This window comes from Chelonoidis abingdonii, chromosome 21 (genome assembly GCF_003597395.2).
Source record: "Chelonoidis abingdonii isolate Lonesome George chromosome 21, CheloAbing_2.0, whole genome shotgun sequence".
NCBI lineage: Eukaryota > Metazoa > Chordata > Testudines > Testudinidae > Chelonoidis > Chelonoidis abingdonii.
This window is the reverse complement of record NC_133789.1, coordinates 8007167-8034053: the sequence shown is the minus strand read 5'-3', so window position 1 is coordinate 8034053 and position 26887 is coordinate 8007167. Positions and strand designations below refer to the sequence as shown.

Here is a 26887-nt window from a genome sequence, read left to right as displayed (position 1 = left end):
GTTGATGTGGGAAGCCAGGGGGCCTCCTGTCATACTCCTCTGGGTGGATTATTCCAAAGCGGGGTGGGGGGAGAGGCAGATTGATGTTGACTTTTCCCAAAAGCCGGGAACACTCTGACTTCCCTTCGAATAGCCGGTGGTGATGCCTCTGCCCCACGGCTGTTGCAGGGGGTGCAGACTCAGGAAGGTGCTCACAGAGTGGGGGCAACAGTGCAGGCTCCTGGCAGTGCCTTCTCCTGCCCAGCTGAGTTTACTCCAGCAGACAGAGATGCCCTCTGCTGCGGGTGCCCCAGTGAGGGAGGTAGCTGTTGGCAGGGCTGCTGGTGCGGAAAGGTGGAAGGAGTGCCCTGTTCTCCAAGTCGCTTGCTGCTTCCTGGGATGAGGCTGTCTCACGGCGTGTCTCAGCCTGCTGCTGCTCTTGTCCCAGCTCTGCAGGCTAAGGTGTCGTGTCCTGGCGCAGGGCCCGAGGACTGTGGTCTCTCTCCTTGCTCCGCTTTGCCTCCTCCGCCGTGTCAGGATTGTTGTTTTCCTAGACGGGGGCTCTGCTTGCCTGGGAGAGGCCCTGTTTATCTGAACTGGCCTCGGGGAGAGGCTGCATTTCTAGCTAATGAAACACCATAGCTCTGTGACTCCACCAGCCCGCTGACCTGAGGCTTGGCATCTCGGGATGATTGACTTGGGTGTCACGCTTGGAGCTGTGTTTTGGGGTCCTGTTCTTTATTTGTATAACAGTCGTGCTTAGACACCCCACCTGAGATCAGGGCCTGAGGGGCTGTATGTACACAGATTATCCCTGCAGCATGGTCCTGTTGGTAGAGCAGTTTCCCCATCTGAAAAACGGGGAGAACGCAACTGCCCTTTGAACTGTACTGTTCAGAGGTGAGCGGTGGTGGTAGCATTAATAAAAAAAGCTCGTGGTGCAAATAGATAAGACAAAGAGTGGGAGGGGAAACAGACCCAGAGGAGAAGTGACTTGCCCAAGGTGGCGCAGCAGTGGCAGACCTGGGACTAGAACTGGTCTCCTGAGTCCCACTCCAGCGCCTTGGGTGCTGCTGGGCCATGCTGTCTGTCCTGCAATCCCCTAACCCAAGGCTTGGAGGAAGAGGTGATGGTGATTTAGGGACTGGAGAAAACACCTGCTGTGAAATAGTTGCCTGCCTGAAGGTGAAATGCTGTTAATGGCTTTACAAATGAGGGGTTGAGTTGGTCTTGCAACAGGGGGCTTCATCACATCCCTGCACTCCCCACCTCTCGCACTCCCTGCCAAGTTCTTTGTGTGCTGCTCTGTCATCCCCCTCTATTTCGGGGGCTCCCCGCAACCCCCCCACCTCCTCCCTCATGCCAGGGACTGGCCCCCCCCACCATTATTCCTTCTTTATTTCCTATCTGGGCGGGAAGGGTGTCCATGCTAACCTCTGTTGAGAGGATGGGCAGAGCCGACCTGGGGTGTTGGAATGTGTTAATGGCTGCCATCTGCCGGTGCTTTGATCTATAGACAATTACAGACCTAGTGGAAGCCCACTGGTCTGCTATCTAGGAGCCAGGGGCTCCGCGTGTCCCCTGTTTTTCCCCTTCCACTTTGCCCATTTTTCACCCAAATCCATAGGGGTCTGCCTACTGATGCCAAGGAAACCCAGGTCTCTGGCATTATTTTCGCAGGCTTTCCAAAAGGAGGAGGGTCTGTTTGGTGAGCAGCTCTCGTTTCCCGGACAAGCTCTTGTGAACCAGAACTGCTTCACAAAGCCCTGGTGTCTGTTGCTTTCAGGCCACTGTGCCAGTCTGCCCAGTGCCTGGCAGGGCGGAGGCCTGGTCCTTGATGCTACGGTCAGAGAAATAAATAATAATGGTAGGAGATCCTGCTTTCCTTACAGCTGTACCCTGCCCCTTGCATCAGAACTGGGTGACGACCCCAGCACCCTCTGACTAGCACGTGGGGCTGGTTTGGAAGGGTCCAAACTTGGTTATGGGGGGAGGTGTGGCCCGGTCGGGATATGGGCACTGGCCGTGCACTGGTGCAGGGAAACGGAGCCTCCTGTGTCCCCTGTCACTGATCTAGTCCATCTGTCCCCCTCTGGCCAGTGCAGGGTTGTTTCTGTGGTATGTTCTCACATGAGCCACCGGATGGGGCTTCCCTGCGTGGCCGAATGGACAGTGGGCGCTCTCGAGTGGGTTTTGACGGTGATCTCAAGCGCTGACTTTGTTTCTCCTCTTCTTGTCCGTGCAGCGGCCTCCCAGCCTGGCCTGGGCTATGTGCGTTCCAAGCATCTTTTCCACTAGTGTTTGCAAATGAAAATGGAGGAAATGTCTTTGTCTGGCCTGGATAACAGCAAGCTGGAGGTAAGCGGGAGTGAGCTGGGACCTGCAGGATTCCAGAGAGCCACGTTCCCTTGGCGAATCCTTCCCGCCGTCCTGACCTCAGGATTTAATGAGTCAGTTTTACTCTGTGCAGAATTGTCCCCTTCTCATGCCGTGCAGCAAGCAGATCTGCTGGCTGATCAGTGAGCAAGGCGTGTCTTTGCCACTCCTCTCAGCCCTGCAGAGCCAACGGGATTCCAGGCTGCATTAGCCACAGCCTGAGCACAGCTGCACGGATGCAACCCTAGGGATGCAAGGGATGGCGGGGCTAGAATTTATTACTGGGGGTGATGCTGGAAAGAGCCAAGCCTGACTCGTGGGTCCTGAAATGCCAAGAATGTGGATTCCTATAGTGCTGGCCTTTGACCCCTTTATGGTGCACCCAAAGGCAGGGATGTGGTGAATTGCTGGGAAACTAAGGACACTAAGTCGGAGGGCGTGGCAGAGGGAACGCCAGGAAAACCGAATTCTGCACCCTGCCTAGGGAAGGGGAAAGAACGGGCCCACAGTTTTACATGTGTGCCCAGGGTTGTCCTGGGGAAAAACCTGTTGTCTTGTTGGAGGGGGGGGTCAGCCTTGCAATGGGCAATGCCTGCTGGATTCCTATGGAGAGGAGGGACCCCTCTTTCAGGGTGCAGGTGTGGAGTCTCTCTCCTTCCTTGCAGTGTTAGTGAGGAAGCAGCCATGTGTCCAGGTCTAACTGGAAGCCATGGATGGGGGCGGGGGCAGGGGCGGGAATGCTCTGCTCATGGCCTCTAATTCTGCCCGTCCTGAGCGGACCCCTCTAGGAGGGGAAGTGGCTGGGTTTGCAGCAGGATTTGGGTACTCCAGACCGTGCGACTTCATCCCAGAAGGAGGAAGATCGAGCCAGGCTGCTGTCTTGTGGGAGGCTGGGAACATGAGACTTCCAGGGTAGCTTCCTCTGCGCCTGTTTCTTCCCCTTTCTGTCCTTCTGGTAGGGAAGAGAGCTGGAATGCTCATGCTGTTGACCCAGACACTCCCCCCCCCCCCCACCCCTCCCTGAATCCGTGGTGGTAAAGTGGCACGCCTCGGGGGAGACCATGTCAGCTGGGCCCTGTGTAGCACAGTGGGTGCCTTGCTCCAGGCATTTGTGTTGGTTTTGGAGTGGCAGAAAAACGCTCAGGAAAGGTGAGCATGTAGCTCTGGATACGTTGCAAGGGGGGGATGTGGAGGTGGGCGTTAAGCTCCTCGCAGTCGACCCGCTGGGTTATAAATGTTGCAGGTCTCAGCAGCATTAGGGGTGGCTGTCCATTGCTGGGCTGTTGCAAATGGCAGGGGGTTATTCCACCTGGTGGGTGAATTGGGTCTCCTTTCTCACCGGCTCTGTTGGGCCTGCAGGCCAGTCATGAGATTAACGGACCCTGTCGAAGACGCCTGCCTGGGGTCTGCTTTTGAGGTGCATCGGGCAGTCAGTGCGGTTACTTCTTCCTGGACGACACGGACCCCGACGCATGAAGGATTTCGGTGAGTTCCCTCTAGGCCCTTTCCTGTCCCTTTCCCCTTCCTCGGCTTAAGGGGGCAGAACCAGGAGGAGGCATTCTGGAGGATTTAAAGGGACATGCCAACTTGGCTCTTTAAACATGGCAAACTGAAGTCGGGATCCGGCTTCTAGATGGGGCCCTCTTCAGTGGCAAAGCTGATGTTTCCAGAAATCCCTGAGGTCACTTAGAGTCTGGTCTGCTCCCTCGTTGAGCTTTGAAAGGGCTGTTTAGCAAGAGTAATGGCGCTACCGTAGCTATCCAGCGGACAGGGTAAACTGGCAGAACGCGCATAGGGCGGTCCACACGTGGGAGTGAGCGGAACTCAGGAAAACAGGGGATTCTACGAGGGAACCATCCGGCAGTATCATGGTCCATCTTGACCGGTGGGCTCTCCAACCTTTCGACTGCTGGATCCCTTTTCAGGATCTAAAGTATCACAGCTCTGTACTTGAAAAGTTGCTGACTTCCTCATTTTTATCATATATTATCAATCAAAATCAATTGGAATATGAATTATTGTCTTTACTTTCGGTTGTTAGAAAGCACTATAAACAAGTCATTGTCTGTTGGAAATTTTAGTGGTCTTGCTCGCTCATGCTTCTTATGTACGCCTGTTGTCTAAACTAGACAAATATTCTAAGTTGATTAACGTACCCCGGGAGACCTTGCGTACCCTGGTGGAGAACCACTGATTCTTAAACCAGCTATCCTGTCCCTGACCTTGGCCAGACCAGTGCTTCAGAGGAAGATGCAGAAACGCGATGCAGGAGGCAGTTACGGGATAACCTGCCCCCACAGGGGGAAAGTTGTTTTTCCTACCCTGTTCTGTTAGAAGCTGCTTTCTGCCACTGGAGCAGGAGGCTTGTCTTATAATCCCTTGTTTCCTCCAACTCCTATGAGTTAGGTCTTGGCTAAGCATAAGAAATTGTACTGCTTGCACTGCACCTTTTTAGGCTCAGCCTCCCTCGTACCGCGTGCAGCGATTTCCTGGTGTAAGCTGCCGTACGATAACTCGTGACCTTTAAGGTCAGAATGGACCTTATGATCATCTAGTCGACCACCTGCAAACGCCAGAGCCACAGAATCTCACCCACCCACTCCTGTACAAAACCCCTAACCTATGTCTGAGTTATTGACGTCCTCAAATCATGGTTTAAGAACCTCCGGCTGCAGAGATCCTCCATGCAAGTGACCTGTACCCCATGCTGCAGAGGCAGGGTTGAAACTCCAGGGCTCTCGGCATCTCTGCCCTGGAAGAAAATTTTCTTCCCACCCCAATATGGCGAATCAGCTAAACCTGAGCATGTGGGCAAGACTCACCAGCCAGCACCCAGAAAGAATTCTTCTGTAGTAACTCAGATCCCATCTAACATTCCCATCACAGACCACTGCATATTTACCTGCTAATAATCAGGATGAATAATTGCCAAAATGAGGCTATCCCATCATACCATCCCCTCCATAAACTTATCAAGCTTAGTCTTGAAGCCAGATATGTCTTTTGTCCCCACTGCTCCCCTTGGAAGGCTGTTCCAGAACTTCACTGCTCTGATGGTTAGAAACCTTCATCTAATTTCAAGTCTAAACTTCCTAGTGTCCAGTTTGTACCCATTTGTTCTTGTGTCTACATTGGTACCAAACTTAAATAATTCCTCTCCCTCCCTGATATTTATCCCTCTGATATATTTATAAAGAGCAATCATATCCCCCCTCAGCCTTCTTTAGCTTAGGCTAAACAAGCCAAGCCCTTTGAGTCTCTTTGATTCCTCGGATCATCCTAGTAGCCCTTCTCTGTACGTGTTCCAGTTTGAATTCATCCTTCTTAAACGTGGGAGACCGGAACTGCGCACAGTATTTCAGATGAGGTCTCCCCAGTGCCTTGTATAACGGTACTAACACCTCCTTATCTTTGCTGGAAATCCCTTGCCTGATGGGTGTAGCTGATCTGGTTCAGGAAGGGGAAGAAGCTATGTGGGCAGTTTCACTGTCTCTGCACCAGGGCTTGCACCAATGTAACTAGGCTGGTTAAAATTTGCACGCCGTAGTTGTGTCAGTACAAAACCTGTGAGTTGCTCAGGCTGCAGAGTGGCCTTCGGGATGTGGTGTTGTGCCAGGTACAGACATCAGAGAAAGGCAGCGGTTTTCAAACCGGTGGAGTCCCTCTGAGTCAGAGGTGGGCAAACTACGACCCGCAGGATCATCCTGCCTGGCCCTTGAGCTCCTGGCCAGGGAGGCTCACCCCCAGCCCCTCCCCTGCCACCGTGTGGGCAGCGCTCTGGGCAATGGGGTTGTGCGCTCCTGCTGAGCAGAGCAGCAGCATGTCTTGCTCCAGGCAGCCCGGCTGTCAGACATGCTGCTCTGAGCAGCATGGCAAGGGGGCTGGGGGGTTCTAGGGGGGCAGTCAGGGAACAGTGAACAGGGGGCAGTTGGATGGGGCAGAAGTTCAGGGGGTGATCAGGGAAGGGGGACTGGGGATGGTGTTGGATAAGCATGGGAGTCCTGAGGTGACCTGTCAGGGCAGGAGTGTGGATAGGGGTCAGGAGATGGGGAACAGGGGGGTTGGATAGGCGTGGGGTTCCAGGGGGCCTGTCAGGGATGGGGGGTATGGATAGGGGTCAGGAGATGGGGAACAGGGGGGTTGGATAGGCGTGGGGTTCCAGGGGGGGGGCTGCGGGGGGGTGGGGGTGATCAGAGGACAGGGAGCAGGGGGGGTTGGATGGGCTGAGGGTTCTGAGGGAGGGCAGGAAGTGTGAGGGATGGATAGAGGGTGGGGGCCAGGCTGTTTGGGGAGGCACAGCCTTCCCTACCTGGCCCTCCATACGGTTTTCCAATCCCAATGTGGCCCTCAGGCCAAAAAGTTTGCCTACCCCTGCTCTAGGCCGTCGCTCGTTGCTTCTGGCATTGCAGCTGGTCCAGGCAGCTGCGTGGCTCGGCTGATCAGCGCACTTGCTTCCTGGGTTCCATGCCACAGAGCGACGGGCCCCAGGGAGTGGGAGCGGGGAAATCCCGAAGAAATCTGCCCATCTTCACTGACTATGTTTATAAAGCGTGACGTGTTTGCAGTCAAGTTGGGCTCCTGCACTGGTCCCACTTCACCCTCTTCCTGACATGAAGTGAGAAATTAGTTTAAAGAGAGATTCCCAAGTGTGCCGCTTCATGCTGGGTTATGCGGAAACCTTAACGTGCTCAACCAACTCGGGGTGGGGGATTGGTTTGGGTAGCAGAGGGTCAGACAATAGAAATGTATCTAAACCTCAGACTTGGCCTTTCAGTGAAACTTTCATTTGCCTGACAAAATCTAGGGCAAAGTCACCTGGAGGCATCAATACGTGCATGGCATTGGCTGTGCTAATAGGATCTGTCTCTCTTGCGGGGTGGGGGCTCTTGCAGGAAAACCTCTACTTCTGTAGCCTCAAAATAGTCGGGGAGGGGGGGGCCTGTCTGGGGACTGGCTCTTAAACTGACCTTGTTAGTGAGGGTGGAAGGGGAGTTTTTCCTGTAATCAGAAAAGTGACTGTGTAAAAACAGCCTCTTCTCAGCACACGGCTCCTTGGGGTCCCAGCTACTGATGTTACTGAAACAAGCCTGTCGTTTTCCCCTGTGACTGCCGCAGGAGAGGGAGCTGGAGTGGATTCTGCCACCTTATTGCTATGTAGCCATATTGGCGTATGAGCCCCGACTGAGCTTGGGCTCTGGAGCAGCCCTTTTCCAGTCGGGCTTTGGGGGACCCCTCTTGCCTCGGTTTCCCCTCCCTCCCCAGTTAATCTTGGGAGGCTGGTTTCTGCCAAGGAGCTCTGGAGGGTTACTCAGCCTAGCCAGGCCTTTCCAGTAGCCCTTTCCTGGCTGTTCTTTCTGCGCTCACTTGCAAGGCTTCCCTGGTATCCATGGCAGGCCTGGCTGGTCATCACTTGCTCCCCATCCTGCGGCCCTTGCATTTATCCTGGCTAAACCCAGCATGCATGTGGCAGAGCCCCACCTCCTTATAGGCCAGCTCATCCTGCGACTGGCCTCCATGGTGCCAGGTGCTTTACGTATTCCCAGGTAGAGTTGGATGCCTAGAGAAATCTTTGCTCTGTGTCCTGAGGCTGCTCAGAGTCCATGGGAGCAGGGGGCTCTCAGTATCTCTAGGGCCTGGTGCTGGCTTGCTGTTGAGGCAGGTGAAACTTGGGCTGTTACAGAGCATCTCTGAGCAAGCTGGAACATGGTGCAGTGGGTGTGAGGGCTCAGGGACATGGCAGTGGACACTGCTGGGCCCCCTCGCGGAGGTGGTCCGTGCCTGCTCTGTGGCACCAGAAGGGCTGACGCTTGTGCCCACCTCTTTCTCAGAAATTGTGGACCAGCCCGGCGTGGATATCTTCGGCCAGGTCTACAACCAGTGGAAGAACAAGGAGTGCGTGTGTCCCAACTGCAGCCGCAGCATCGCTGCCTCCCGCTTCGCCCCCCACCTGGAGAAGTGCCTGGGGATGGGCCGGAACAGCAGCCGGATAGCCAACAGGAGGTGAGGGCGGGCGGGGGCTGGGAGACCGGACGGCGAAGGGGTCATGGACACTGAGTCCGCACCCTGCAACGCATGTTTCCTCACTCGGGGGGAACCAAGGCCTGGGGAAACTTAGCAGGGCGTTCTCGTGAGTCTGTGGCAGAACTGGGTGTGGAACCCAGGCGTCCTGACTTAACCACTAGGCCACTCTTCCTACTCTGAGCTGGGAACAAAACCCAAGAGTCTCGATCCTCTTCATTTGCTAACTGCTGGCCCCCGCCCCCCTCCCTGAATCAGGAACAGAACTCCGGAGTCCTGACACCTATTTCCCTAATTGCAATTAAATTTTTTTTTTGTAAATCCTTAACATTTTTTAAACTTCCATGCATCGTGTTTAGCCCCCTGCCCTCCCCCCACCCCCAGTTCAGTTGGCTTGTTGCTCAAGACGCTCCTTCCCCCTCTGCTGATTTCTGTGGATGTGCAGTTTTGTGGGGTGATTGGGTATCCCTCTACCTCTGGCCGTCTGCTGAGGGGTGGGGGGCAGGCCTCTGGAGCCAAGCGCCCTCATTTCTGTTCTCTCCCCCTGCCCCCCTCCAACAGGATCGCTAGCAGCAACAACATGAACAAATCAGAGAGCGACCAAGAGGACAACGATGACATCAACGATAACGACTGGTCTTACGGCTCGGAGAAGAAAGGTAGCGGGGCTGGGGGTGGAGGTGCAGGGCAAGTGGGTGGGAAGTTCCTCTACTGGTAAGGGGCCGGATCACCCCACCCCTGACACCCAGTGGGCTGGGCTGTGAGAGACCTCCCCGGGGAGCCATGGTGAGGGGCAGCATGAGAGGTAACAGGGTTCCTACCCCCCATACCTTAAGCCTGGCACCCCCACTGAGGGGCCCGCCCGTGACTTGCTCATCAGTGGGGCATATGTTGGTCCCTGCCCCTCGTGCCCAAGGTCACAGCGGGGGGGTCTGGAGCAGAGCCAGGAAGTGATCCCCAATCTCCTGAGTCCCAGCTCACAGCCGCCACCACAAGCCTGTCTTTTCTCTCCATGGGGGGCTGGGAAATAATCTCGCATAACTCCCTGCTTGGGAGTGGTCTTTATGTGGCCTCTTTCCGGTGCCCCCCTGGCTCTGTGTTCTGTCCCCTGCACCCCAGCCCATCTCTACCGCTTACCCAATGGCCTCGGGCAGCCGGCTGAGCTGGGGAGTCTGTTGGCCACGTGGACGCCAGGCTGAGAGGCGCATTAAGTATCTGGCAGAGCGAGAGAGGCTGTGGCTGTGTTTCGTGCCCCTTGGGAGCCGCCTAGCCTGCCTGAAGCCCTTGGAGGAGCAGGGCTGCGGCAGAGTGGTGATGCGGGCTGGTGCTAAAAGGGATAAAGCAAAGCAGCTTGGGGTTTGGCTTTTGGTCCCATCCCCATTTCCCACCCTGCTCCGACGCCCCTGGGGCTCCCCTGCCCCTGGAGGGACAGGTGCCGAGGTTGGGTTGGATGTTGTGATGGTGGCACTGTTCAGGCTAAAGAATATTATTCCTTTCTCCTCCCTTCCTAGCAAAGAAGAGGAAATCCGATAAGGTACGTTCTGGGTGGGCAAGGGAATGTGGGGTCAGAGGAGGAGAACCATCAGCTGTGAGCTCTGGGACCCAGGCTGGTGTCAGGTGCGTGAGGTCTGCAGGGTATGGACTGGCAGTGGGGCAGGGGAAGGTTGGCCCGGGAGTGTGGCCCTGCCCAGATCTGCACGCCCCATGGTGTCTCTAGTGCCCATCCCGGGTGCAGGGAGCGGCCGGCACCTCATTGCTCGCTGCCGGGGGGGGAGGCTCCGTTTGGACCTGTGGCCGCATCAGGGAGTGAGACTGTGTGCGCTGCCTCAGCGCTTTCTGCTACGGCGGCCAGGGCCAGTTCCCTCCATGGGTCTGCAGTGCCTGGGCACAGGCTGCTCTGGGAGGCCACCTGCTCCCACGAACGTTGCTGGTTAGTGCCGTGTTTGCACAGCTGGCTCTGTCGGGGAGGAGAGGTCAGCGCAGAGCGGGGAAGAGGGATAAGGGATAAATGGGGGGTGAGTTGCAGTCTGGTTCCTAGAGAGTGAATGAAGCCATTAGGGGTGCGAGGACACAGCAGCTCTGCTAGAAGGGGAAGCCCCGGCGTCAGCAGCTGGCTCGCTGGCCCCTTTCGTTCTGGTCCCAGGTGCGCGCATTCCCTTGAATAACCAGGGTGAGGGTTGTGGGTGTGAATGACCAGATCCCAGGGGCTGGCAGCTGGCTGTTCGTATCCATGGGGCTGGGCAGGGAAGGGGACAGGCAAGGTGCATTCAGACTCCGCTTTATTCTTCCTCTTCCCCAAAGCGTCTGTCTTTTTCTTATTCCAGAACCCCAACTCGCCCCGGAGATCGAAATCCTTAAAACACAAAAATGGTAAGCGGCCAGGGGGTGGGGCACCTCGGCAAGGGGAGCGGGGCTTAGGCCAGCTGGCTCTGCCTGGGGCTGGCGCTCCCCACTGCCGGGGTTTGCCGGACGCCTCTTGCCGCTGCCCTGCACCTCTCCCAGCCTTTCCCAAATGCCCCCGCTGCCCTTTCGCTGGCTTCCTTTCTCCTTCCTTGCCCAGCTGGAGGCTCTGCCTGTTGCTCACTCCACTGTTCCTGACTCCTCCTCCTGCATGCTGGGTCCTCCATCCCCCCTTCTCCCCACGCCCTCTTCCCATAGGCCTCTCTCACACCCCCTAAACCTGCTTCTGGGAGCCCCTCCCAAGCTTCCCACACACACACACCTGTGCCTGGCTGAGACAACAGTCCCTGGGGCAGGGACTGGCTTCCTAGGGGCTCTGTCCAGCACCCTGGGGATGCACGCAGGGCTGCCCGAGCAGAGGCTGTTTGGTGGCTCTCCAGGGTGCGGGCAGGAAGGGTGGGAGCATGGCTGGCGCTGGAGTCCCCATCTCTCCCTTTGCCCGAAGTGACAGGCGGCCGCGTCACGCGTCTCACCATCTCGTCCTCTTTTCAGGGGAGCTCAGCGGGAACTCGGATCCCTTTAAGGTGAGTGTAGGTGTGAATCCATAGGGGGCGGGGGAGACAGCCTGGCCCAGTGGTTAGAGTGCTGGCCTGTGACTCAGAAGACCTGGACTCTATTCCCAGGTCTGCCACTAGCTTGCTGAGTGACCACGGACAAGTCACCTCCCCTCCCTGTGCCTCAGTTCCCCTCCCGCCCCTCATCTGATGTATTTAGATTTGAAGCACTCTCAGGCCAGGGCCAGTTCCCACAGCTCTGGGGCCCTGATCGGGGTTAAGCGGTAGAGTGATCTCACGTGGCGCTTGTGACATTGTCACCCTCGTGTCTCCCTGCAGTACAGCAGCTCCTCTGGAATCAGCTACGAAACGCTGGGTCCCGAGGAGCTCCGCTCAGTGCTTACCACGGTGAGTAGCCCCTTGGGATGGAACTCTCCTGGCGACGGAAAGGAATCTCGCCCCGCTTGGGAGCCAGGGCTCCTGCATTGTGGCCTGACAGCGCGGCTCTGCAGTTGCTGTGTGGCTTTTCCACTCTGCTTGGGGCTTCAGCAGGGAGTGCAGGGAACATTGCTGGGTTGCTCCAAGGCTCCCGAGAGTGTCGTTCCTGCTCGCAGGATACAGGGCCCATGAGTTAGGGTCCAGGGAGGTTGTCCAAGTAAAAATCCCCATGCCTCCTTTGCCATCCCCCAGAGTTTTTTTGCTGGTATCTTCAATATCAGCCTGTAGCTAGGAAGCACGTGATAAACTTGCAGCTACATTGTCTGTCCTCAGCTTCCTGACTGCATGGGATGGGGGTCTTGGCTACTCCTGTCTCTGGAGTCACCCCTCAGCCCTTCCTCTTGGGCACTGCTCCTTGTTCAAACACTGCCTACCTCCGATGCAGTTGATCTGCCTCTGCAGCAATGAAATTGATGTCTTGCGGCTTACCCCTGCCGCTGTTACCTGCTGGGCTGGGAATAGCAGCAGCAAAACTGACCAGTCTAGTTGGTTTCATGCTGCAGCTGCTTGGGGAATACTCTTACCAGCAGCAGCAGAGGCACTAGGGCTGCCCTGCTGCAGACTAGGGAAGACGGGCCTGCATTGAACCATAGATGGAAGGTTGCTCTGGCGAGTGAAATCTTTCAAGCTCTGTGCTGCCCCTGGAACCAGGGGACAGGGCTTCCCAGAGGATTCAGGGGGCCTGGGGCAAAGCAATTTCGGGGACCCCTTCCATTAAAAAAAAAAAGTTGCAATACTATATTCTTGTGGGGGCCTGGGGCAAATTGCCCCACTTGCCCCCCCTCTGGGCGGCCCTGCCAGGGGGAACCTTGTGTTTCTAGTTGCCAAGGAAGGTCCCATGTTAAGGGTGTTTGAAAACCCCACGTAGCCATACCTCTGCGCTGGGACACCTCCGGCTGCTCACCCCATCTGTTTTCTCTCTAGCAATGTGGGGTGATCTCTGAACACACCAAGAAGATGTGCACCAGGTGAGAGCACTGCCTTGGGTCTCTGTGTCCTACTCAGAGCCTCTCCAAAAAGTTTGCTCAGGTGGCTTGGCCTCGCTGCAGCCTGGGACTGCATGGTGGGGGGTCATCTCCTCCTGTCCTAGGAGCAGCTGTTGCTGAGTTACTGGCAAGAATCTCCCCCCCCCCCACCCCTCCCCAAGCATGACTTTCCAGGGTGCAGGGAGGCAGCCGGTGAACAAGGGTAGGGCTGGAAAGTACAGGGAAGGGGAACAAAAGCCGCTGTGCGCTCCAGGCCGCTGAACTCCTGTATCCCCCCACCCGCAGGTCTCTGCGCTGCCCGCAGCATACAGATGAGCAGCGGAGGTCAGTCAGGGTCTACCTCCTTGGACCCTCTGCGTAAGTGCGATCGGACAAAGTGGAGCCGAGGCGCGCCCACGGGAGATGGAAAAGGTTCCTGGGCCTGCTGCCTCCAGGCTGGGCTATGCAGGGCCAGCTCTCTGGGCCCCGGCGGGCTCATCTCAGAGACGTTTAGCGAGGCCCTGGTGTGGTGTCTCTGGACCTCAGCCGAGCGCAGGCAGGAAGGGCAGCAGCTCCCTCAGAGCGTGAGGCCCTGAGCCCCAGGTCTCATGGGGACTTTGCTCAGTACCATGCGGGTGGCCCTGGGAATGTCTGTTCCAGGTTGGAGGCAGGTGACTGAGACATGGGACGGTAGCCCAGGAAGGCGCACAGAGGGGAGAGGTTTCGGAGACTGGCTGCAGGGAGGGGCTCGGTTCCTGGAAGGAGGGAGTCTGTTCCAAGCGGGAGGTGGGGCGGTGGGGGCAGCAGAGGCTTGAAGCAGTGTGAGGAGAGAGGAGCTGATTCTGGAGGGCTCTAGGGAGCAGCAGGAGGACCTGAGGGCAGGGCTCTGCAGGAGCTGGGCAGGGCTGCTGTGGCCTCTCCGCTTCTGCCACAGCCAAAACCCAGCTCTGAGGGCTGGCCTGGTGGTGGTGGGGGCCCTTTGAGGAACGCTAAGAACCAAAGCACCCTTGTTTGTGCCCCCACCCCAAAACAAATGGAACAGCAGAAGTGGAGGGGCAGGGGTGGGGCTGCACCTGCCAGGCACATCTTCTCCCCCTGAGACCTCGCTGTCCCCATCTGACTGCTCACTTCGCTCTGCAGGGGAACCCGTTGCCTTGTGGGGCGCAGGCTCAGAAGCAGTATGTGGGGTGGGTGTGGGGAATGCGGCTAAGGGATGTGTGGAAGGCTGTGACCCCTCTCCTGTGTGCCCCCCTCAGCTCGCTCCCGGAAGCAGAGGGCAGCGTGGAAAATGAGGGCTTTGACGTGTCGGAGAGCCAGGCCATCATGAGCCGGCTGCAGTGGGACGGTTCCTCGGACATCTCACCCTCCGACTCTGCCTCCTCGAAAGCGAGTAAGAACTGGGGCCTGGGGGGGTCTCAGCCGGCTGCCAGAGTCCTGGGAGAAGTGCCCTGAAGAATCGGGGCAGCTCCCTGGTCCACCATGCCCTTGGGAGAAGGGGCAGGCTGCCCTCTCTCCCCCCAGTTCATAGGGAAACCCCTCTTCTTTCCTCACAACTTGCTCCCCGAGTCTCTGGGGAGTGGGGCTTTTCCCTTGGGGGGGGGGGGGGCCTGCGGCTCACGTTCCCTCTTCTCCCTTCGGCCCAGGTACAAACAACTCGGAGTCGCGTAAAACCAAAAAGAAGAAGCCGCACCTGAGCCTGGTGGGGGGCACGCCGGTGCTCAGCTCCAGCAAGAAGAAGAAACCCAAACCGCCCGCGCCCCCCACCCCTAGCATCTACGATGACATCAACTGAGAGGTGGGGGCGGGCAGCGGCCCCTGCGCCGGGCCTGTCCTGACTCTGATCACACCCGGGGGAGCCAGGCGACGCCTCTTACCCCCTGCGCTATTGACTGACGAGAGAGGACCCGTCTCCGGGAATCGGACTGTGCGGATGCAGGGGGCACCTGTCTCCAGGAGGGGGTGCTGTGGAGCTGGAGGACGTCACTGCCTGTAGGGATTGGGGGGCATGGCTGACATGTCCCTTCCCCCATGTTAATTTATTCTTTTTTTTTTTTTTTTTTTTTTTTTTACTGGATGTCCAATCATGACTATATGGTGACGTCTGTCGCTTGGCAACACTAGAGATGGGTGTGCGTGGGGCGGGGGGGACCGGACGCAGTGGATACCACCCTGGGCCTTGAAGGAAGGCACCAGAGAGGAGGGGTGCAGGAGCCAGCCCGTGCCAGCCCTGCGGCCTCCCTGCCTGCTCTCCCTGATGAGCTGAAAAGTCGGGGGATCTGAGGGGAGGAAAAGGCCCCAAGTCTTGTCCCTTCAGAGCCACCTTCTCCAGGGAGCAGGGTGCTGGCCTCTGAGGAGGAGCTGGTACAGGGGTCAATGCCAGGGGCCCAGGGCCTCTGCTTTCGGGGCAACACAGGCCTTCCCTTTTACTTCTGTCATGTGACTTCTGGCTGGGCCTTGATTTGGCATTGGGGGGCGGGGGGTGTTTCCTCCTTCCTTCCACCCCCAGGTGGGGACTGGGCTGGCTGGTGCCAGGTCAGTGCGCCAGAGCGGAAGGGGTGATCTGATGTCTCTGCTGTGGCCCGCTCTCCCCGCAGGGCGGTGGCCGTGTGCCAGCCTTGCTCTGTGTTGGTGCTCGCTGGTTGGGGCGCTGTGTGAGGACTGCAGGGTACGGGGAGGCTGGATGGTAACACATTCCCGGGGGGTCCCCCTCAGCTGGCTGTACCTCCTGGCATGGAGAAGTGCCCTGGCTGGGCTTGCGGCTGCTTGGCTCCGTGGTGTTGCTGGTGCTTGTTCTGCCCGAGGCTGGTGTGCTGTAGGGGTTGTACGAGGCTGCTGTGGGGCAGGGGGTCCCATCACCGTGCTCTGCCTTGCCTAGTGTTGCCCTGGGACTCTGGTCGTACCCTGTGATTGGAGAGAGCTGCTGGCTGGGGAAATGTTGGGACCCTCCTGCTGCTGCTACAGTGGAAGGTGGCAGTGGGGCCCGTGACACATCCTTGCTGGGCTCTTTGCCGGGCCAGTGTTCTCGCTCCCCGCACGGCACCGGTCTCTGAGCAGCAAGGCTCGTGCTGGAACTATTCACTGCTTTAAAAACAAACTGGGGGGTGGAATCCCCAACTGGGGGAGAGCTTAGCCCCCTCCCCCTTCCCATCTCCCCTCCCCTTGAGCTTTTGGAAGGGATGAGTGAGTGCCCACTGAATCACGTTGCTTGGGCTGCCCTTTGCTAGAGACATGCTCCTTCCCCTGCACACTCTGAATGTGCTAAGCGTGGCCCAGGCCCCATTTTCGGGGCAGGACCCCCCCTTTTCTTCCCCCCACCCCCCCAAGGACACATGGTGCTTCCTGCTGACTTGGAAAACCGAATGCTTCAATTTTGGAGGTGTCTTTATTTTCCTCTCATCGCTGGGTGGCCCCTCTGGGCTTCTGATCTTCCTGGGGCTTCTTGTCACCAGGAACCAGACCCCGAGTGGGCTTCTCCTGTTGGTCTTGTGGGTCTTCTCCTGTCTGTCTTGAATTTTCCATCTCTGCAACTCTCAGCTAGCTGGGCCGTGCCGCCCGTGTGTGCAGAGCAAAACTCCCAGGGGACGGAGACCCGAGCTGGCTCCTTTTGTTTCTTCTAGGCCTTTCTGTGATTTGTGTTGTTGCAGTCGGGGGAAGAATTCAAGTGGTGGTTGGCTTCTGAGCCTTTTGCTAATGTTGACAAGCAATGGCGCAGGCCTGCTCATGGAGAACCTTTGTCCTGCAGGTGGCAGTGTGCGTCTGACTCCCTGGACGCTTGTGTGTGTGAGTGAGGCTGTATCCGGGTGTCGTGCAGATTCCAACAGCATCTGAAAACCTCCAGGTTTCTCCGCTGCTTTCCCTTTGGAGCCGTGGCACTCGGCCAGCTCTCTTGTGCATGCTGTGCTGCTCTGCTCTGCACTGGAGGGGCCGGTGGGGTGCCCTCAATGAACGGGCAGGAACCCAAAGGCATCCTTTTGAGCAGAGTTTTCATGCGGCGCTAGCTGCTTGGTCACGGTGAGGGCTGCATCTCAATGTTACAGGTCAAGGCAGGTCTGGTGCACACCCCTAGATTGAGAGTGGCCCCGTGGTTTTGGAGAGGGGGAGTGGAGGGAGGTACCTTTGACACTTAGCAAATGTGTGTGGCACAGGGCCATGTGCCTCAGCTGCAGTCAGAGGTGGCTAGTGGCCTGCATAGGTGCATGCTCTGCCCATTGTGGTTCTGGTACCGCTACACCTTCCTTCTGTTCCGTGGGTCACTCCCTGCGAAGTGGTGTGTGTGTGCAGACCCAGCTTTTCCCATGCAGCGTTTGTCTTGGCTCGCCAGTACAGCCTCCAAGCGCCTGAGGCGCCGATCGGCTGTAAGTGGCCCGGAACATCTGCTCCAGATTGCTGCGGCCTCGTCACGGAAAGGTGAAAATGGCTAAACCCTGATCAGTGGCTCTGCTGGCTGGCAAATAGGAACTGAGGCCCATAGTGCAAAGGGCCTTGCTGATTCCCTGGCTAAGGTAACTTATGAAATGCACCTGTTTGACCCTAGAAACCTCTGTTCTGAGCTAGACTCTGACCTGTGCTCCCTTGTCTGTCTCCTAAACTCCTGCTGTTACATATTTAGAAGGCAGGCTCTGGCTGCAGAGAATAGGCCTCTGGGGAAGAGGAAGTGTATCTTTAAGGGAGGGGAGGAATCCCCCCAAGTTAGGTGTCCATTTGGGCTTGCGTGCAGGTAGGTTAATCACAAGTTGCCTCTTCATCCCATGCCCTTCTTGGGGGAGGGAGGGAGTCTAGTTTTTAATCTAGGGTAAAAATCATGATAGTCTTGAATGGTGGATGAATTTATGAAAGGGGTGGCAGAGATTCAGGGTGTGAGCTGAAGGCAGGTGTCACACACACAAGCATTTGACCCTGTGGACTGGGCGCTGACCTGCAGTGCCCTCTGCTAGTGAGTCCAATGCCCCCTTGGACAGGGTGTGCCAGGATCATATGGGGGCTCGGAGCTTTAGAATGACAAGGTTGCCTGTGTGTCCCTATGAACTGCTTTGTGAGTGTGTGGGATTGAGTTGTCCCCTACAACCGGCTCTCATATCCAGCTGGCTAGTCTTAGGGGAGGTGATCACTGCACCTCGTTTACTGCTTGTACAAGGGAACAGTGTATCCCTCCCTGCCTCCCTTTGAGCTGTGCAGCTTCTCCAGCTCAGAGCCAGGGAGACACTCAGCCGCAGTCTCCAGTTTGACTCCTGGCTTGTGATCATTTTAAGCCCTGCCTGCTGGTGCACCTGCACGGGCTGTCCGAGCTCTCTCTGGATGTGGCTGACGTCTCTTTACATGTCTTTCCAGTCGATGTAGCTGCAGGCTCTGTGGCTTCGAGTGGAAACGATGCTGCTAGCTTGGGGCATAGCTGCATGGGGCTCCTACATGCAATCCTGAATCAAGCATCTCTAGACGCTGTCGTTTGCCCTGAGCCGGGACTCCTAAAAGGATCATTTTCGTGGCATCTGGGCTTGTCAACAGTAGGAACAATAGAACCTTGAGGCCCCAGGCCTGGAGCGGTCTCCTGCAGCGCCAGTGTGTTGATCTAGCTCTTTCGGTGGAAGGAAGCCCACTCCGCTGTAATAACACATCGGCAGCGGGGTCTGGGACAGGACAGAGCCGGCTTTTCCTTCTAGGCTTAAACTGCTTGTTGCTGATGTGTGTCGTGTGGGTCACTACAGCACAGTGCGTGGAAGGCTAGTGGAGGGTTAATATTTGTCCTGCACAGCATATTAAAATAACCTGTCTAATTGGTGGGACTAAAATCCTTCCTGCAGAGAAGGACCGTGGTAGTTCTAAGTGTGGCTGCTCGTCTACCTCCTCAGTTTGATAGTAAATTACCCTGCCTCGGTGGCTACCATGGAGGAACCACAACATTGTGGACAGGACTGTCGTGAACCGCTTGAGTCCTGCAACTTCAGAAAGCCAGGCCCAAGAGAAAACAACCCAAAGGAGCCCAGGCTGCAGCCCGTACTGTAGCTGCTGGTGGAAATCCTTGGGAAGCACAGCTGCATTCGAGTTTTACGTGCAGCTGCTGAGAGAATGATCCAGGCTGCTTGGTTTTTTTTTCTTAATCACAGGCTCTGTATCACCCCCCCAGTCCCTTTTTTTCTTTTTAATTTTTTTTATTTGTAAGGTAAGCCTGCTTCACTTGAAACCCTGCATTCTATCATGATACTGGTCGTGAGGAGGGTTTTAATGGGTAATGATATAAAAACCTGCACCTGTGACTTCCCATTTGTGTCCCTCAACACAACAGTCAGGGGCTGGGAAATGACACAGGTGGTGATCACATGGGGGAAGGTGGGGTAAGTACTGTACTGTGGTCTTGAAATTTTTATTTTTGCATATGTAATCCATCCTGTACAGGTAGTTCCCACTTTGTAAAATCTGTGTATTCCTATTAGTGGATTGTGGCTGCCCCTGTAAATAAAATGCACCTTGACTTGGTATCAAAGCCTCTTTTCTGTATAATGTCATTGAAGTGCCGCTGTCTCCCCTTCGGACTAGAACTACAGCTGCGGGGGGAAGTGGTAATGGTTATAAGAGCTGTGGGTTTTGGGGTTTGTGGGTTTTTTTTGTTTTAATTCAAGCTGCTCCCCAATTCCATGAGGAAGAATGGGACTTTGTGTGGCAGCTTGCACTGTTTGCAGCCAAACGGGACTGGAAGGGACAGGCGGGGGGGAAATCTCATGCACTGAGACCTGAGAGACTTGCTGCTTGTGATTTTTAGAGCAGAAGCCAATCTCCTGGCTGTGACCGTCACACAAGGCCAGAGGCCTGCCCTAAAGGCTAGTATAACTACGTCAGGTAAGGCTGTGGGGTTTTGTACCAAGATTGTTATCCTGGTAAAAGCCCTGCTGGGAATCTGATTATGGCTAATTCTTGCTCAGGAAGCAGAATGTCTATCCACAAGCACTTTCATATCTGTTCAATTGTGCCTAGTGTTTTGTGGTTTTGGTTTTTGTTGGGGAGGGGGGGAAGGGGAAGGATGCTGCTTAAGTGGCACCCCTTGTCTAGGGGAGTAACTGAACTCCCTGGAATAATCACTCCCCTCACAAAACAGTAATTCTGGGATTTAAAAAGAAAACATTTGAGAGACTGGTCTACACTAAAGCTTAACTCAATGTAACTTAGATGGCTCAGGGGTGTGCAAAAGAGACCTTCCCCCAAAACAACATGAGTTAGATCAACTTAAGCACTCTTCTCTCCCTCCCCGCCCCCCGGGGCACGCATACTGTTGGTGGGAGATGTAGCTTCTGTCTCTCACAGAGATGGGAGAACGCTGTCCTGTTGGCATAGACGTATCCTAGAAGTGTTCACAGGAGCAGCTATTTCAGAATAGCTTATTTGGGCCTAGCTATTCTGGCCAAGTTCCCTCCTGTAGGCAAGGCCTCAGCTGTAAACCAGGTGGCTGCATGGCTCCTGTAGGCCTACTTTTCCCTGCTGCTTCTCAGCCCTGTGAGTTCCTCACACTTTCATACTTCTCGCACTCCTGCGCATGGAGGCAGTTTCTCCTCTGCCCCCATGCAAAATAAAACGCCACCTTCAACAACCAGGAGCAACTTTCAACATGTTCATTATCTCACTTTAAACAAAATCCACTGGAGGGCCTGTCTTTATAAATGCATCCATAGAAAACAAGGGCAGGGAGGAAAGTGCTCTAAAGAAAGTTAAACATTTGTCTCTAAGTGTCAGATAGGCACAACTCTACCCCCTCCCCAGGGAAGAACACTCAGCAGAAGTTGCAACTTTCTATTTAAGCATTCCTTTAAAAAATCCTTCCCTCCCATTTGCACCAGGTGCCAGTGAGAATATTTGGTCTTTAGAATTAGCACGTTAAATACAAAGCAAGCCTGCTCAAGCAGGGAGGAGGTGCCAGGCAGCCCCAATCCCCTGAAAGGGGCGCTTAGGCCCTGGTGGAGTGCACATGTGCTGAGTGAGCCAGCTCAATGTGTAATCCGGGAAGGCAGCCCCTAGCCTCTTGCAGGAGTGGCAAAGTGATGGAAGTACCATGCAGGATCACAGCAGGGCAACATGCTGTCTCATCACCACGGCGTCCGTTCTTGGGAGTCTGGCCTATCCGAAACCAAGCCTGAGCATGCAACCCTCCAGCAGCTGCATTCTAACAGGGCCCATTCACCTACAGCAGAGAGGACAAACCATGAAGCCAGAGTTGCTTTCTGCCAGGCTAGAAAGTGGCTCTTTTTACGGGACTCCTTCATGCAGTTGAGACAAGCTCAGAGTACACAGGCTAAGGCTGTTTAAAAGACATTCATGAGGCAAGGGACAGAAGGTCTCTCTCTCCTCATCTCTACCGGAGAGGAGTTGCAGCAGTGCCTTGGGAGTGACACTTCATCTCATGCCATAAATGAAACAGGTCAGTTAGCGCGCACAAGCAGCACCTGGCAAAGCTGTCCCCTGTGATGGAGGAACAAAGTCTCATTAAGCAGCAGCAAGGTGAGGAAACAGTGAATCTAGGGGTCTCTCTTCCACATTGCTGGATACAGAAGGTTCTCTAGTATTTGAGCAGGCAGGGGGTTCCTTGGGCTCCCAGCCACTTTCCCTGACACCGTTTGTCACAGCACATTTAACACAAGCTATACAACAAATGTTGGGTTCTAATTAAAGGGACAGACAGGAGTATCTGCCCCTCCAACTTTGCCTCTTATCGGCCGTACATCCCAAAAACCAGGAAACTGAAGAAGACAGTCACCCCAACCAAGGAGACCGTGGCCGGCGCAGTGAAGAATTGGCGGTAGTTGATGCGGCAGTACCAGATCACAGCCAGCATTACCACGAAAACAGGGAGCATTAGATTCCCTATGTTCACTGTGACCCCTGCTGCTTCTGCTGGGGTGACCCCAGAGTCAGGAAGGGGGGAGCTGGTGGTCTGTGACAAGTGGCAATGGATCACACAGTTGTCCATGATATTGAGGGAGCGGAGGGTCCGTGCCTGGTCCTGGAGTAGCTGGCCCTGATAGATAAACTTCATCTGATTTTCTCGTCCTGGGAAAGATTTGCTTTTCAGGGAAACAGAAAGAGGCAAAGTTTAGAAGAGAGGCTTTAAAAACCAGTCCTAAAGGCAGCCAAGACTGGGCTAGTGATTAGTGTAAAACCCAACCAATGCAGCAAGGTTAAACCTTGTCAGGATCCAGGATTCAAATGTAGTCAGTAAGTGACGGTCAATTTCATCATCCTTCCCGAAACACATCAGCTACTAACTAGGAGTTTAGGTTTACAGAGTGGGGAAGTTACACACCCCGCTGACTGTTCCTGCCAATTCTAGCTGCCACTGAAAACGAAACCATGGTCACAATGGGGTCAAACAATTCTTTATTTGTGCATTACGCCAGCCCCTAGAGGCTCCAATCCAGATTAGCCCCACTGTGCAAGACAGCCTTTGTCCCAGAGAGCACGTTATAGCCTTTAGGGTTTACCTCTTGACCATAACAGGGTTCAAAAAAGAACTAGATAAGTTTCTGGGGGACAGATCCATCAATGGCTGTTAGCCAGGATGGGCACGGATGGTGTCCCTAGCCCCGTTTGCCAGAAGCTGAGAGGCGATGGATCACTTAATGATTCCCTGTTCTGTTCATTCCCCCTGGGGCCTAGTGGGTTGGGCACTGGAGTAGGACTCACGGAAGCTGGGTTCTAGTCCCAGCTCTGCCACTGGGTTGCTAGGTGACCTTGGGCAAGTCACTTCCCCTTCTGTGCCTGTTTCCCCGGTGGTAAAAACATGGATGAGGCTACTGAGATGTTCTGATAAAAAGGGCTGGAATAGCACAGACTGACATTTATACACAGTAAGAGCCAAATCCTCCCAAGCCATCACTTACCAGCGAGGGGCACATCGTTAGACACCCCAGAGAGAGATTTAATTGTTGCTACACATTTATAACTGGGCACTGCCTAGAGGCTCCACTGCACTGGGCTCTACAAACACACAAAGGGACAATCCTCACAGAACCTGTGGCAGTACTTGTTGGGGAGGGTTTGCTCACTTTAACTTTGGGCCTCAGATTCAAGTGGGATCCTTTCTCCATAGACTGAAAATCCCCTCGATGCCTCTTACATGGAACTTACCTCTTGAGAACACCCACAGTGTCCTCCGGTCTCACCATGGCCACCTCTTCCGTGTCATTGAGGAACTTGAGACGCACTTTGATGAGCCCAGAGCCTGGTTCACTCTCCTCCCTGATGTGTGACATTTGCAAGGTTCCTTGGCTCTCTTGACCCAGCTGTTCGAGGGCACTGGACTCGTTGGATGAGGTCCTTTTGGGCAAGCCTTGTATGTTCAGCAGATGGTCGAGGCTGGACTCAGAGGTGCTGCCATTGCCCCCCTGCTCAACTGCAGAGCCCAAGTTGGATGCAGCACCCCCTTCCTCTTCGGCTTTTTCTTCTGCACTATCAGCGGACCCCTGGGGCTCAGTAGGCTCTGACGTTACTGAATTCCCCACGTACCGTTCGACATGGCTGAGATGGATCACCGAGGATTCACCCGTGGTGACAATAGTTCCCAAAAGCTGGTTGCTGCCATCTGCTACGTAAGTGGAAAGCCACGCCAGAACCAGACCCAGGACAAGAACCACCACGCCAGTCACCACTGTTACTTCATCCCCCACACCTTCAATGATGGTCATGCCAGGGGGCTCCATCTCTTGGCTTCTTGCAGGAGCTCAGCTGCAAAGAAAAGAGAACTCAGCTCCAGCCATGAACCAACAAAAGGAAGGTGCTCCAGAAGGGGAATGAACTGAGGCAGTGTGGAGCTTAACAGGAAAGAACCAGGGAATGGGAAGCAGTAGTTTCTGCCTTTCTAATTGCTGAGTCCCTTGTTCTGTTTTAATGTTTGTCCCTCTTCCTTAAAAACAAAGAGCACAAGAACCCATCAAATGGGACATGCACAGCAAGCAGGGAAGGGAACCATAACCAGCCAGGTTAACATGAAAGAAAATGATCCAGGCTCTCCTAATGTCATCTTAGTTCTTTATCCTCTAGCTGAGAAGCAGGCGTGGCAGAAATAACTATGGTTGGTTGGTTTTTATGACTCCCCAGAACATAATGGCCACATTCAAGCACCGTGTAGCTGTTTTCCTCCTAGCTCAACTTTGTCACACAATCCCAGCACTGAACATAAACAGCTGCTGTCCAGCAATGGGGACCTCTGGCCTGTTTTCTGGCAAAGTTCACTTTTTAGATTTGACACGCAACTGCCCTTAGCATATCTACCAACTACACAACAAATCGGTGGGAGGGGAAGGGTTCTCTTACACTCATCTTTACTGGCCTAGATAAGAGGAGAAGGAAGGAAGACAATACAGAGAATGAGAGAAAGTTAACATAGATAGAAGCAAAGCAAGACTATGTTACGAAACTTAAATATCAAAATCAATTTAGCAAATGGCAAACTAGCTTTTTCCACAGCAGCTCCTTCATTAATGCTGGTATAATGGGCTATTCAGTATGACACATCCCCAACCAAATACACTGACAACATTTAAGAAGTAATAACCATTTAAGAAGAGGGGGAGGAGATAGCTCAGTGGCTTGAGCATTGGCCTGCTAAACCCAGTTCAATCCTTAAGAGGCCCACGTAGGGATCTGGGGCAAAAATCAGTACTTGGTCCTGCTAGTGAAGGCAGGAGGCTGGACTCAATGACCTTTCAAGGTCCCTTCCAGTTCTAGGAGATAGGTATACCTTCAATTATTTAAATTTAAATTGCAAGGAGAAATTCTTCCACAGCAGAGGATGTAAGTGTAACACAGGAACTGTAAAATCAGAACAAACTAGCACGTCTCACAGATGAGGAAAGAACACATTCTGTGCCTTAACCACAGAACTCATGGGTTCTGCGGCATTGGACAGGTCAGCTTTGTACCTCAGTTTCCCCATTTGCAAAATGGGAATGGTGATATCAACCCATTTCATAGGAGGCTTGTGAAGGTCTCAGAAAATAATGTGAAAGTGCTCTAGAATAGCAAAGCAAAGACACAGAAAAGTTTAAATGACTGGACACACACTGTCAAGGTACAGTCCTTCCATGGATCAGGGAAAGTCATGCCCACTCACAACTCAGCCATTTTTAGAAAAGGAAACAAACATATTGCCAGGGTCTGCAGTTACTCAGCTTTTCATTAGAGAAACAGCCAACGCCTCTTCTTTCACATCTCTTAGAAGCAAGTCCCTGTGACAAAGACTTGAACTTGAAATCATAAGTAGAGAAACTAGATGTTAGGAATAAGTGTCACATAGATTAGTCCCTCAATGATGATTACTGTCATGGATTCAGTTCAGTTTACCATGGAAGACTGTGATCTAGTGTTTGGTGAGGGGGACTTGGAGTCAGGACTCCTGGGTTGTAGTCCTGGCTCTGCCACTGACTCATTATATGACCATGGATAAGTCACTTCCCCATCCCAGTCGGTCTCTCACTTCCCTCATCTGTCAAATGGGAACATTCACTCACTTGCTGTAGCTACCTCACAGGTGGGGCGCTGAGGGTTGGCCTGGCTAATACTTACACAGAGCTTCTGGGAAGTATCTATGCTATTCATACACTCAGCATCATCGCTAGTGCCATGTAAGAAGGCACCAGTCTGCGCGTGGTGAGGGTGCCATCTTTTGAAAGGAGAGGACACATTCTGCCATTTCATGGAGTGCTGAATCCTTTTCTCCCCTTACCTTGCTGCAAAAAGCAAAGATGATGAAAGACCTGGCGCACACCCAACCCAGTGGGACCAGAAGCCCAGGGCTGCCCTGTCTGAGACAGGCGGGACACCCGCATGGCGCATAGAGGAAGACTCTAACACTCCTGGAGTCGTGACTTTCCCCTGCCCTTTATTATGGGCCAGAGACAGCTACCTGCAGACAGAAACCTGGGCCAGGGGAGTTACCTGAAGGGAAGCCCCGAGGTCTCTCCAACCTGTGTGGGGAGGGATTATGTTAATGACACCGAGCGAACAGGGAGGTGGCATTAATAGCGAGTGTGTGAGTGTCATGTTCCCAAGAGATGACACAGCCCCGACAGCGGGGGAGGGGGATCAAGCCGGAGGAGGGGGGCAGAGCTGGGGAGGGGGCGATCCCAGGGGGGTTAAACCCCCATAGCGGGGGAGCGATCCGGGAGGGTTAAACCCCCGTAGTGGGGGGAGGCGGCCGGGCCGAGGGGGCGATCCGGGAGGGGGTTAAACCCCCGTAGCGGGGGCAGGGGTCGATCTGGGGGGGGTGTTAAACCCCCGTAGCGGGGGAGGGGCAGAGCAGGGGGCCTATCGGGGGGGGTTAAACCCCCGTAGAGGGGGGAGGGCCGATCCGGGGGGGTTAACCCCCCGTAGCCGGGGGAGGGGCAGAGCAGGGGGCCTATCGGGGGGGGTTAAAGCCCCGCAGCGGTGGACGGGCCGGGCACTACCCCTTACCTGTCACTCCCGCAGTCGCCTCCTCCTGTCCGAAGGCCCCCCCCATACACTTCACGTTCCAAGCACACGCCGCTTACGTCAGAATCACGCACGCAGAAAACAGTGACGTTTCACGCCCGCGCCACAGACGTGAAAGGGACCCGGCGGCGTGAGGCGGGAGAGAGGTCGGCGCTCGCTGGTGACGTCATGCGACGAGCCGAGAGGGAAGGGGCGGGGGCGGGATGATCCAAACCCGCCCCCGTAAAAAATCCCTTCAAGATGGCGGGGCAGAGGGGGCGGGGCCTAGGTGTAGGGGGCGGGGCCTCGTGGGGCGGGGCCTGGACCAGGGGGAGGAGCTTCTGCTATTACGGGCTATATAAGGGGAGGGATTGTAATTGTCAAAGTGCTGAGTAGAGCTTGGGATCTGGCGGGGTCCTGGGGGTCTGCAGGACCTGCTGCCACAATAGCAGGCGCCAGATAAAGATCAAGACACAGAATGTGGGAGTAGACGTTGTGGGGTGGGAGCAGGATTACAGAACGTGTCCCCTGCAGGGCTCTGCAGCTGAGCCAGGCGGTGAAGAGCCATGTTAATCCCTTGAAAATAGCTGAATGTTTTAGGAAGAGCCTTGGGAAATCTACCGAGAGCTAGAAGGTTACAGGGCGTTGCCGTGCTGGTGTCGTGTATTG

At 55.0% G+C, this 26887-nt stretch overlaps 2 protein-coding genes across 3 annotated transcripts; one reads left to right on the top strand and one right to left on the bottom strand.

Annotated features, from left to right (window-relative positions):
- The first annotated feature begins 2224 nt into the window (after positions 1 to 2224).
- ATXN7L3 (ataxin 7 like 3) lies at positions 2225 to 19261 on the top strand. Its single transcript, XM_075059734.1, is given in 14 exon segments — positions 2225 to 2381; positions 3727 to 3785; positions 3788 to 3823; positions 3826 to 3840; positions 8184 to 8355; positions 8935 to 9032; positions 9885 to 9907; positions 10698 to 10743; positions 11326 to 11357; positions 11667 to 11735; positions 12750 to 12793; positions 13097 to 13168; positions 14047 to 14180; positions 14434 to 19261. Coding segments are annotated over 14 exon segments (1044 nt in total). The 5' UTR covers positions 2225 to 2286; the 3' UTR covers positions 14583 to 19261.
- Positions 16420 to 26481, bottom strand: TMUB2 (transmembrane and ubiquitin like domain containing 2). 2 transcript variants are annotated; one of them, XM_032791535.2, is made up of 3 exons: positions 26222 to 26481; positions 22898 to 23494; positions 16420 to 21834 (listed from the first exon to the last, which is right to left on the bottom strand). In XM_032791535.2, the coding sequence occupies exons 2-3, from the start codon at positions 23467 to 23469 to the stop codon at positions 21480 to 21482; spliced, it is 927 nt and encodes a 308-aa protein (XP_032647426.1). In that variant the 5' UTR covers positions 23470 to 23494; positions 26222 to 26481; the 3' UTR covers positions 16420 to 21479. The 2 variants fall into 2 exon arrangements, with proteins under 2 accessions (XP_032647426.1, XP_032647428.1); XM_032791537.2 differs by lacking the exon at positions 26222 to 26481 and adding an exon at positions 25334 to 25509 and having other exon boundaries at positions 20374 to 21834.
- Positions 26482 to 26887: the final 406 nt, after the last annotated feature.